General features: G+C 45.0%; 2 protein-coding genes across 6 annotated transcripts in view; one reads left to right on the forward strand and one right to left on the reverse strand.

The window, feature by feature from the left end:
- MOB3B (MOB kinase activator 3B) overlaps nucleotides 1–12,257 on the reverse strand; it is a 256,664-nt gene that overhangs the window by 64,170 nt on the left and 180,237 nt on the right. For 2 of the 5 annotated variants that reach the window (XM_082467616.1, XM_082467614.1), the window contains exon 3: nucleotides 11,803–12,005. The exons of 1 other annotated variant lie outside the window; for it this stretch is intronic. In XM_082467616.1, coding sequence (XP_082323742.1) covers nucleotides 11,803–12,005 — 203 coding nt within the window. Of the gene's footprint in view, nucleotides 1–6,557; nucleotides 10,044–11,802; nucleotides 12,006–12,257 lie in introns of those variants that run through there. 2 more of the 5 variants (XM_082467613.1, XM_082467615.1) reach the window with 2 other exon arrangements.
- The window catches only part of IFNK (interferon kappa), a 219,328-nt gene that overhangs the window by 33,765 nt on the left and 173,306 nt on the right, over nucleotides 1–12,257 (forward strand). The window lies entirely within an intron of this gene.

A 12,257-nucleotide genomic window follows, 5' to 3' on the forward strand; every position in this document is an offset into this window, starting at 1 on the left:
ATGGTAAGAGGTGTCCTGAAGACCACACAGTGACTACACAAGTCCTTAGGATAAGGACTGCCTATAACCTTATCCTCATGCTTTTATTGTGATAAGACTGGTGAGTGGTGAGAGAAGATATATTGTTATATTTCAGTAAGTAAAACCTTCCTGCATTCAAATCCCAAGCTAATACTCATTTGACAAAGAATCTACTCTTGTCTGCCGGGAAATTTGAACTAGTCTAGACCACACATAGCAGACAAAATTTGGCAGACTTATATATGGGCATCAAGCCATACTGACTGTTCACACGTTTATTCAAATGCTCACGAAGATAAATTAATTCCTGCTGTGACTGACATTCTGCAGCAATTTCCAAAAATGCAGACACAGTAAAGTGTAATTACGATTTGTAATTGATTTGTAATTTATGAGCATTCCTGAGGAACTGAGCAGCTCCTGAGATGGAGATTCTGACATGAGACCTAGGGAGAAACATTGAGCATACAGTTTTGAGTTTTATCTGTTCTTCATCTGTAAACTGGGAGAGAAGTGGTCTAGCAAAGAGAAGCAGACCATAATCGATGCTTAAAGAGCTAAATGGCAATGCCTCATTGAGGCAGCAGGGGGACAATTCTGAACACATCTGGCAGCCATTGGTGGGACAGGGTATTAACAGAGTATTGTAGGAGGTAACACTTGAGGCTAGAACCTCTTAGTCAGTGGTGTCCGACAGAACACTGCATGATGATGGAGAGGCTCACTAACCAATACAATACCCACTAGACATATGTGGATTTTGAGCACTTGAAATGTGACTAGTAAGATTAAGAAACTAATTTTAGTTTTTATTTAATTTTAATTAATTTAAATGTAAATAGCCACAGGTAACCAGTGACTACTGTATTGCACAGTGCGGCTCTAATTAATGTGGTTTCATGGATTCTTAAAAACCATGAGCTTCTTGAAGAATGGAGATGTATCTTACACTGACACTCAGCACACGTCTGACATATAGTAGGTTTTCAATAAATGCTTATTAACAGACCCTCAGTTAACCCTAACTCTAAACTCAAGTTTTCTTGAAAGCTAGAAGAGGGCTGCCTTTATAATACGGAACGTAGATTGTTTAAGACTGTTTAGTTAGTATTTCCCAAAGGGTGTTTCAAAGGCTTAGACCCACAAAATGCTCTGGAAAGAAAGAACTCCCTGATCAAATATATCTGTATGTTCTATATCTTGCTTGGCGGATTAGGATGCATGACAGGGTACTAAAGAAACTGGAATAGCTTTATTAACTCACTGTCTCCCCTAGTCATTTGACCATGGAACCCCTTTTTCACATAATACCTTTGACATCCCCTAGAAGTAGTAGATTCCGGGAAAAATACTTTGGAGGATGCTGAAATAATGACAGGGTAAGAGGAAGACTTCCAATGAATTCCTTGAAAAGTAGGGTCCCCGATTTCTAGCACATGGTCAGCAGATAATAAATATTTATTGAATGGTCTAGAAATGTCTCACTTCCAATCAAAATCAGAAGCAGTCTACAAACCATTCCCACTCAGCAAAGGTAAAGAAAGAAGGCAGAGTGTAGCTGGCAAATCTAGGTATTCTCAGGCTGCCGTATTGGGTACCTGCCGAACTAGAAGATAATCTGACATGTATGAATTAAAGGTATGCAATAGCAAATTACATGTAATAGCTCTGTTTGCTATTACATGTAATAGCAAACAGAAAAAATAAGAGTTATTGAAATATACTAATATTTTAAGATTCTGTACTTTAAAAATTTAAACCAAGCAGCTAAACACTGAGAATTTGTTGTGATTAGAATATCAACCCCCATACAAAGGAATGACCAATCCAGAGATACAGGTGGGGTAAACGAGGATGAAGCATGGGTCCCTGGGGATAGAAGAGACTGGTCCTCTCTGAGAAGAAAAACGATAAAACAAGAACCTAACTGAGACCAGGACAGAAACATTTTCCTTAGTCACTTCTGGTCTTTAGTTTTGCTAGTGCCTTAGTAAGAAGGGATTGGAATTAACTCTAGACCCACACCATAGTTTCAGCTAAAAATTATTTGTAGTTATTGTACATACACTTACGCTTAAGTTTAATAAATTATATATAGGGCTTCCCAGGTGGTGCAGTGGTTAAGAATCTGCCTGCCAATGCAGGGGACACAGGTTCGAGCCCTGGTCCGAAGATCCTACATGCCGCGGAGCAACTAAGCCCGTGTGCCACAACTGCTGACCCTAAGCTCTACAGCCTGTAAGCCACAACTGCTGAGCCCACGTGCCGCAACTACTGAAGCCTGCGTGCCTAGAGCCCGCGCTCCGCAACAAGAGAAGCCACCACAATGAGAATCCCGCGCACTGCAATGAAGAGTAGCCCCTGCTCGCTGCAACTAGAGAAAGCCTGCGTGCAGCAACAAAGACCCAATGCAGCCAAAAATAAATAAATAAATAAATAAATATTTTTTTTAAAAAACACTGTATATAGACCATTCTATGGTATGGGTTAATCTCTTTTCAATAAATCCTTCCTATTCTCTTTTGAAACTTGAAGTTAGAAAAAAAACAAGAATCTCTTCAGATCTAGTTAGGTAAAGGAATCTGGATGGGAGAAACTCCAACCAAAACCGTCAGTCAAGATCATGGTACCCTCTGCAGTGAGGTGCCCAGACAAAGCCTGTCCCTGCAGGGCTGGATGCGTTCCATGTGAGTGATCCACTGACTTCGTCATGTGCTTTAGATCTGCCCACTGAAAACAGAGGCTTCAAAATGAAAAAAGTGTACCTATTATACAGATAACATCACCTCAGTGTTTACAAAGATGCTGAACTCCCCACTCCAGGAGCGATCACCCCATATCCAGGGAAAGCTTAATTGTTTAGCCCATGTGATTGTGCACATCCGCCTCCAACTACATTCACAAAAGGGGTGCACCAACGCTAGCCTGTTCCTCTGAGCATCTCTGTCACCTGCGGACCACCTTGTTCCGCTGAGCATCTCTGTCACCTGTGGACCACCTTGTTCCTCTGAGCACCTCTGTCACCTGCGGACCACCTTGCTCCGCTGAGCACCTCTGTCACCTGTGGACCACCTTGCTCTTCTGAGCATCTCTGTCACCTGCGGACCACCTTGCTCCTCTGAGCATCTCTGTCACCTGCGGACCACCTTGTTCCTCTGAGCATCTCTGTCACCTGCGGACCACCTTGCTCCTCTGAGCATCTCTGTCACCTGCAGACCACCTTGTTCCGCTGAGCATCTCTGTCACCTGTGAACCACCTTGTTCCTCTGAGCATCTCTGTCACCTGCGGACCACCTTGCTCCGCTGAGCACCTCTGTCACCTGCGGACCACCTTGCTCCGCTGAGCACCTCTGTCACCTGTGGACCACCTTGCTCTTCTGAGCATCTCTGTCACCTGTGGACCACCTTGCTCCTCTGAGTATCTCTGTCACCTGCAACCACCTTGCTCCGCTGAGCATCTCTGTCACCTGCGGACCACCTTGCTCCTCTGAGCACCTCTGTCACCTGCGGACCACCTTGCTCCTCTGAGCACCTCTGTCACCTGCGGACCACCTTGCTCCTCTGAGCACCTCTGTCACCTGCGGACCACCTTGCTCCTCTGAGCACCTCTGTCACCTGTGGACCACCTTGCTCCTCTGAGCACCTCTGTCACCTGCAACCACCTTGTTCCTCTGAGCATCTCTGTCACCACAGCTCTGAGACGGGGGAGGAGAGGGCATGGCCAGAGACAGGAAAGAGCTCACTCAAAACCCTTGGTCCTGGGCACACAGGCCACTTGTCATGTTTAGCTTTGGTCTTTGTTGGTAAGGCCTTTTAAAGCATAAGGTTTGATTTTTCTGATTATTATAAAAGTGATGCATGTTTGTTACAGAAAACTTGAAAAGTCCAAGTAGACACATATACAAAAGTATCACCCATAATTCCACCAAGAGGGAACTACTCTTGACTCTTTTTGCCATATTTCCTTTCTCATCTATGATTAGATGATTCTAGTAGACATAGTAATAGACAGACATATGATTAGAGTGATTTTCCAATACGGTTTTGAATCTTGTTTTTATTACTTAATATTATGTGTTGTGATTTTCCCATGGGCATCGTATTCAACTCTAATTGATTATATTTTAGGCCCTGAAATAAAGCAGACCACATCTCACCCCTGACCCAGTTAAAAAACAAAACAAAAACAAAAAACAAAAACCAACCATCTCCCATCGTACAAACCAGAAGCAAAAGCTCACTGGACATCAGCAAAAGATGAATAAGTGGAACTCACAAAGACATGCAGCTGATTTTGCTCCATTCCCGCTAACGCAGCACAATGCAGTTCATTGAAAATAATCCCACATTCCTTTGCTATTTTTCAAATTGACACTTTAAAATATGTCTGCCAAAGCTCCCAAAATGGTCTCTGGCAGGCTCTCCCACTCAGCTCTGGGCGTTTCGGTTGCCCTGAACAACCACCCCCAGCTGATGCCATGCTGGAGACAGACAGACACACACACACACCACCTAATTTGACAAAGTCCCACGAATGCAAACTCAACTCCAGCGACCCTCTGTGCCAGGTATACCCACTCTGCTGGCATGGTGGGCTTTAATTCATGAAGGCCTCACTAAGCAAAAAGGAAAGTCACCTTGGGCCAAAGACAATAAGGCTGTTGACACACCATGTCAAAGATCATAGTCTCAGTAAGTCAAGCTGGGGGGACTCTTGATATGATCTCGTTCATATATGGAAGACTGAGGTCCAGAGATATTAAATGCCTTGCTCAGCATCAGACAACGAATGTGGTAGCATGATAGTGGAAGCATCCTTGTAAAGGCCAAACTGCCAGGTTTCAGACTCACAGGCTGAAGCTCTTTCTTCTTCAATGCCTGTGTCCATGTTGGAACCATTTGGCTGGAAGTGAAAGAACCCGCCTGACAAGCAGCAGCCCAGAGGCCTTTGCACAGATGGTGTTTCAAAAGAAAAGATCCTTTCAAAAGCCCCACAATGGCTCTTCATTGCTGGCTATTTGGGGGAGCAGCTCTGGCTCATGTGACAGGCTCTGCTTCTTTTCACAGTCCTGACCTGCTCTGGCCAATCCTGGCTACTGCACTCACCCAAGCGTCTCCAAGGGAAGCGTGGGCATGACCTGGCCACCTCATACGGGAACGCAAGGTCATCATACGCCTGGGCTTAGATGGGCTGTGCTGGGTCTTTATGAGACAAGGCTTTCCAAGTCTTTGGTCTGCAAACTGTTGTTCTTCCATCTGGCCCTAAAGTACCCAGTTTTCAAGCAGTGGTTTTGGTGCTGAAGCCTAAAATCATTTGGTGCATGAACCTCAATCATTAGCCAGCAGGCACTGCCTACAAACTGGGGGAGGAGGGGAAGCTTGGGCGTGATAAGATGTCAGTAACGAGAATAACGAGGGAGGTTGAGAAACTGCCCACCACACCTGTTTGAAGTAAAGGTAATAAGTGTGGGGAACAGAGGAAACAATTTACGTGAAGAATGTAAGGGAACACCTGGAACTCAAGAAATGGAGCTATCCTTTATTTCTTGAAAATGTGTGCATGCCAGGCACAGGTAAACACTCAGTGATGGGGTGTCATACAGGGAAGTGGGAGGGGTTGAGGAGCGAAGATGAACGAGGCTGAGTTACTTTTCTTTCCGTGAAGCCCTCCCGTATGAGGAGTCTCACTTTCTTCCCATCTCCCTCTCCAAGGCTTCTTTCTTCCTCACCCCATGCAGCAGTGGGGAGTGTACGGCTGGGGCCGGGGTGGAGGCACGGAGGGAAAACTCAAAATCCAGAAACACATCACAGAGCTGAATAGTACTGTCCCCGCTTTGTTCCACAGATCACAATCTCCATAAGATGTCAGTGAGTGATGACAAAAGAAAAAAGATTTCAGCAGCCAAACGCAGCTAAATGGGGGGCAGGGGGCGCTACACAAAACCGAACCAGTTTCTTCACTGGATGACTTCGCAAGGCCTTTGATCTATGATTGTCCATCGTGAGTCTTCAGGGGTGGAGATGATGTAGCATTTCGAAAACTCATTTGATCAGGAAAAGAAAAACTGTTTTCACTGATTACTCGGGACTGACATTTTGAGGAATACTCTTGGCCGGTGCTGATCCGTAGATTTTTCTTCTTTGCTTTACTTTCCCTCCTCACTGAGCTGACCACCCCCATCCTAGAGAAGAAGGGATGATGTGCTAACAATAGTAATTTTCAAATTTGAGAGTAATTGTCATGTAGAGTCGTGCCCCTGAGAGAGTGGTCTGGGAACCAGCAGCATTGACATCACCTGGGAGCAAAATGAATTGCGCTGCAATCAGGGGTACCGAATCAGAAGCTGCAGTTTGGCGAGATGCCAAGGTGGTTCATATGCACACTGAAGTTTGAGATGCAGACCAAGGGTGCTTGGTACTAGGCACTAACCTCAATAATTCTGATTTGGTGTATCCAGGGTGAGGCCCGGGTACGCACAGTTTAAAATACCACTTCCAGGACATTCTGATGCAGCTGGTGTGTGGAGCCCTAATGAGAAACACTGACTTAATTAAAAAGCTCCTGTGGCCCAAGTGCCCTGCTATAAGGTAACCGAACAGCCCTGTGCTAACATTTGGTTTCATGGCAGCACCTCTACAAGCTAGGTGATGGTATAATCACTTTCATTGTTAGAAATAAGGAAATGGATCCCTGGAGAGAGAAGGTGAAACTGCTGGACTAAGGTCACCCAGGGGTCAGCAGGTGCCTTAGGGTGAACAAGGACTCTCCTGTCTTTCCTCCCCTGCCTCACCAACCTCTCTCGTCCTCCTCCTCCTTCATCTGCTCTTTATTCGCCAGCTTCTGTAGCGCTAACAGCCCTCTGAATCTGCTTTTGTTTTTAGTGAAAGGCTAACAAAATACTGCTGCTCTCTGTGCTTGCTAATGATAATCCTGATTAGCTCCATTCTGTCAGCTGACTCCCAGGCTGCCCAGGGCCAACAACAGCCTGCTTATTCAATCAGGGCCTGGCTCATTTGCTAATTATCATTTGGGCTCATTTTCTCCAACTGTGAACTTGCTCGAGTTCAAGTCATCTTCAGCTGTTGCATTTACATGAAAAATAGATCATTTGTCACGTCTGTGTCTGTTGATGCTCCAGCCTCCCCCTCCCTGTTGGAGACCAAATGAAATCATGTATTTCTCTGGGTTCCCAGGCTGCTGCTGACCAGGAGGTCCCAACGGGAGCCATGAGGCAAACCCTGTGGACAGATGGACGTGCTGGCCTTCCTCACTGGGCTGCCAGGGTGACCTCTTCCCAGCTTCTGAATTCCAAGCTGTATCCCCCCTCAGAGGCCTGATAGGGTGACCAACTGTCCCCGTTTGCCAGGAGCAGAGTTTTCCCAAGACATGGGATTCTTCTGTGCTAAATCTGGGAGGTTTGGTCACTGTACACCTGGCCCACCAGGACACACAGACAGTGTGAGAGCATTCAACATCCTCCTAGGTGATGTAGTTGGAATCTGGAGCAGGGAACTGACGGAGCCGGGGTCCCAGCTTTCTCTGTCAGGCCTGAGGCTGAGGATGCGTCCCTTTACTGCTCTGCACCTTATTTTGCTTTTAATCTCTACTGCTAATCCGATAGCATGAAGCTTTATTTCCAACTGTGGATAAGTGGAGGTCTGCAGGCACGTTCTGAGATGAGGGTGGCACCAAAGAAGGAATGACTAGGGTGTAATCCCTTTGAATGGGGATCATCCTCAAAGCACTCTTCCGGATTCAAAAACACACTAAGCATTTATTAGGTACTTGGCAACATAGGCAATACAAGCATATGTCCCATTTACTCCCAGCCCTCAAAGAGTTGACAATCCTGTGGGAGACACTAATACAAATACAATGAACTATATCTGCTACAAGGCTACCTAGGGGATCCCCAAGATGGCAAAAGGCCATGGGAGCTGGGGAAGGGAGAATTAGGGTACCTCTGCTTACTATAGGACAGCCACTGTACATTTGTTATCTCACTTAACAGCCCACATTTCTTAAGCACCTATCGTGTGACTAACCCATTTAGTTTTTACAATTCTATTATTATACCTATTCTACAAATGAGTAAAATGAGGCTTTGAAAAACCTTGCTCGAAATCGTGAGTTAGTGAATGAAGGGTCCAGGGTTCGAACCCAGAGAGTCTGAGCCTTGTGTCTCCTGCCCTTGTGGGGTGCTGTACCCTCAACACAACCAGTGTGTTGGGCACTCAGCCAACATCAGACAAAAGTAACAGGGCAGGCTGAGGAGCATGGCTGTGCGTGGCGGGAACATGGCGGAGAGAAACGTGAGGTGGGGCTTCTGCATCCTACACTGTGGAATCCCAAGGCGTGACATCGGGAATGTCCCACTGGAGGTGTGGCGACTCTGGAGCTGTTGATGCTCAAAAGGAAACTGGCCTGACAAGTGCTGCCCTTCTGGCCCCTAGCTGCATTAGATTCTAAAGAAGGTACTAGAACAGGAAGCCAAATGCCCAAGTTCTTCATCATCCTTCAAGGACCAAAGATGAGTGACAGTCATTATTTTATATTTTTTTAGACTGCATTCGTCAATTCTCAAAAGCTTATCTTTCTTATACAATTAGAACATCTGAGCAGCTTGCCTTGCATATATAGGGTACTTGATATATGCAAATCAAATACATATGTATTGATTTGATATAATATGACTGATTTTAATACTACAGCACTGCAATAGTAGACTTGGAAGTTAGGTATTCCAGCACTTTCAATGTTGAAAGTGCTCGTTTCAGTAATAACAATCCACCAGTGCAATATTCTTAGTGGACATTGAACTGTGCTAAGATAATGACTGTCTTCAGAAACATTCTCAATATCTTTTTCTGTTACTTTATAGGTTTTGATTTGTGTAAAATGAATACATAATTTCAGACAGTCAAGCATTAAAAGCACTTGTTATTAATATGTACTAGCATTGAAATTAAACTCCCTGTAATTAAAATTAACAAAACATAAAGGTAGGCTGTTTCAAGCAAAATTTAAAGAACTATAAGCTTCTGGGAAAAAAAACGATATCCCTTCTTGCTCACACCTACTGTTATAATTCCTGGTTAATCCAAGCATAGTTTGTTCCCCATCCCCCGAAACAGGCTCTTATCTATTGATAGAATAACTGGGTTGTTCCAGCCCTTTCTGTGACTCAGACTTCAGGTCAGTTCCTGGCACTGCCAGGTGTTAGAACCCCTGGGGCCCTTCTTCAGTCGTAGAAAATACAGTTGACCCTTGAACAACGTGGGGGTAAGGGGCCCCGACCCTCCATGCCATTGACAATCCGAGTATAATTTATAGTTGGGCCCTCCATGACTGAGTTTCCTCCGTATCTACGGGTCTGCATCCACAGATTCAACCAACCTTGGATGGTGCAGTAATGCAGTATATAGCGTATAAGTGGACCTGTGCAGTTCAAACCCATGTTGTTCAAGGGTCCGCTGTAACTGAGAGCGCTCTGATGGCAAAGGAAGGCTTTCTCTACTTGTTAACTTACACTCGGCTTTGTCCTACAATGGCCTTCATGCTTCCGTACGTAGAGAAGAAATTAACATTCAGCTCTCTCCATCAGATGTTTCTGCTCCTTTAACTCAGAGAAACCCAAACTTGAGTGCTGAGGAGAGCCTCTTCCTTCCAGTGGACCTTTAGGGAAGGTGTCTCCCCTCCACCTGAACATGTCAACTGAAAGCAACTGAACCAAACTCCCCAGAAGCAGGACCCATGTTCTCCTGGAGATCAGAGTGCTTTCTCCACCATCTTTGTTCACCTGCCCCTATCCACTCTGTCCTTAACATTTTCTGAAATTAGCTTTATCAACTCCTTTCAGGCCTTTAACTCCCTTTTGCTGTTTGCACAACCTTTTCTGTTTACCCACAACTGCCTTTATACAAGACAAATGAGCAAAACCTCACCATGATACATTTTAGTTTCTTTCCACACTACTCGTCCAACTGAATTCAGAGACAACTTAGTTCTTGCCAAGAGCTTTCTAGAAAGTGGTTGTGAAAGAAAATGAAGAAAATAAATGCTTTAGCCAATGATATATCTCACTTGTACCCAGCGAGTCTTGCTTTGTTCCACAACTCTTGAGTGACACACAGAAAAAATGTGTTTTTTTGCCATGTATTCTCAAAGCGTAATTATAGATTTCAAGTTGAGAAACTCTGAAGATGATATATAAAATTCCCCAACATCTTCTTTGCCAGATACAGGCACTCTACTGTATTAAACATGTCTTTTGTGTTTTGATTCTTTAATATCTGGGGCCTTGCTGAAAATGGAGGGATTGCCCCTTCCAGGGCTGACCAATTTCTAGAGATAGTAGACAACTCATCCTTGAGCTGTTTACTCACCAATCAATACAAACCAACCAATCCAGAGCCCACTCCCCCAACCACCTCCGCTATGGCCTCTTACTCTTAGGGCTAAAATCCCTTGGCCCTAATCACCATAGCACCAGGTGACCAGCTAGGGGCAGACCCCCTGCCCCAGAACCTGCTGAAATTACTCAAATTAGTCCATGTTTAGCCTTCTTACACTGCCTCGCCCATTCCTTCCCAGGGAAACCACAACAAAGGCTCCTGCCTGTGTTTTCCCTGACCAGTCTGTGTCCTTCCCCATGTGGTCCTCATGCCATGGTATACCCCCTTCTCTTGGGATCTGTAAGTAAAACAAACTATCTTTTCAATGGCAGTCATCTCTCTTTTTTTTTTTTAATTCATTTTTATTGGAGTAGAGCTGCTTTGGCAGTCATCTCTTGATCTGTTGGCCTTACCATACATAAATAATTTTAAAAACCTATAATTTAAAAACATGTACATCAAGAGAAAGGAAGACAGGCTAGCAAAAGACCGGTCTGGCCCCTGTGCTCAGGCCATTGTTCAAATGGAGTTGGATGAAATTTAGTCGCTCTGTCACTTATATTTAGCAAAACTGCCACTTTTAACTGTTTCAGGAAAAAAGCATGATTTTACAATAAAGCACTGATTATACTGGATAAGACGGTACTAGATAGAGTTGCTAGGGATAGCTGTGATGAGGGTACCATAATATGATATATGTCACAAAAGATGTAGGGCTTTTAGGGGCCCTTGACTTCCAAAGCACAATTTGAGTCCTACTGTAAGGACAGCCTATAAAGAAAATGAAAGGACTCCCCACTCAAACAATAATAGTAAAGTTTTTTTAACCAAGTGTTCTGGATTCTCATATATTCCATTAAAACTGCATTGCAGGAGATTCAGTATGAAAAGCAAAGTCCCCATGATACTGTATTCTCATCTTGGGCTCACCTCTCTCTATATCTCTGGAGTAAAAGTTACTCAAAAATAGTCTAACTTGACTTTGTGTATCTAGCAGGTGCCACCCAGTACGTGCTGAATATTTATTCACTGACTGAAGAAACGTTTCTTACCTTCTTTGGAAAACAGTGTAAGAGATGACATAGAGCTCAAAGATGCCCATTTAAGGGGTTAAGTGAATAGGTGACTGGTTTTGGAGCTGAGAATTAAAGCTACTTCCTCTGGCCCAAACCATGGCAATCCCAGGGAGAAATGTAAGACCTCTGTTTGATGGCCGCGCACATCTTGGCATCTCCTGCCCTTTAGCTGACCTCTAACTCCTGTCCAATTCTGCAATCCTCTGGTTAGGAGCTGGCCATCAGTTTGCACAGGCGAGGCAGTGTTCTGTGACAAGTGGCTGAGCTCCTGGGGGGGACCTGGGTGCCGCCACTGCACAGTGACACTTACCAAGGGCTCCAGCTCCTTGCGGTCTATGAGGTTCATCTCAGTGACGAAGTAATAGAAGTGTTTGTAGCAGGTGTTGACGTGGGCCTCCGCGCCCATCACAATGACCCGGTCGAAGTGGTGGATGTAGACGTGGACGAAGACCCGGAAGAGGCGGCATAGGATCTTCTTGCAGATCTGCAGGAAGTTCTTTGGGAAGGGAACACCTAGAGAAAGGGAAAAAGGGAACAAAGCCATGATGGGGAAGCTCTGGCAGGCCCCGAGCACACGTGTGAGGCTGGAGAGCAGTCCTGGACCCGGGCTTCTGGGCCAGCCTGCAGATGCCTGGCTCTGTGTGGGCAGTTGCATTGGACAGTGTCTGAAAAAGTGGCCAAAACGGCATTAAATTCAAACACCAACAACCACGAAAAGACCAAACAAATGAACAAAGAGGGCCAGGTGTGTTTCTTTGGTTATAT

Source organism: Balaenoptera physalus (assembly GCF_965194825.1).
Source record: "Balaenoptera physalus genome assembly, chromosome: 7".
NCBI lineage: Eukaryota > Metazoa > Chordata > Mammalia > Artiodactyla > Balaenopteridae > Balaenoptera > Balaenoptera physalus.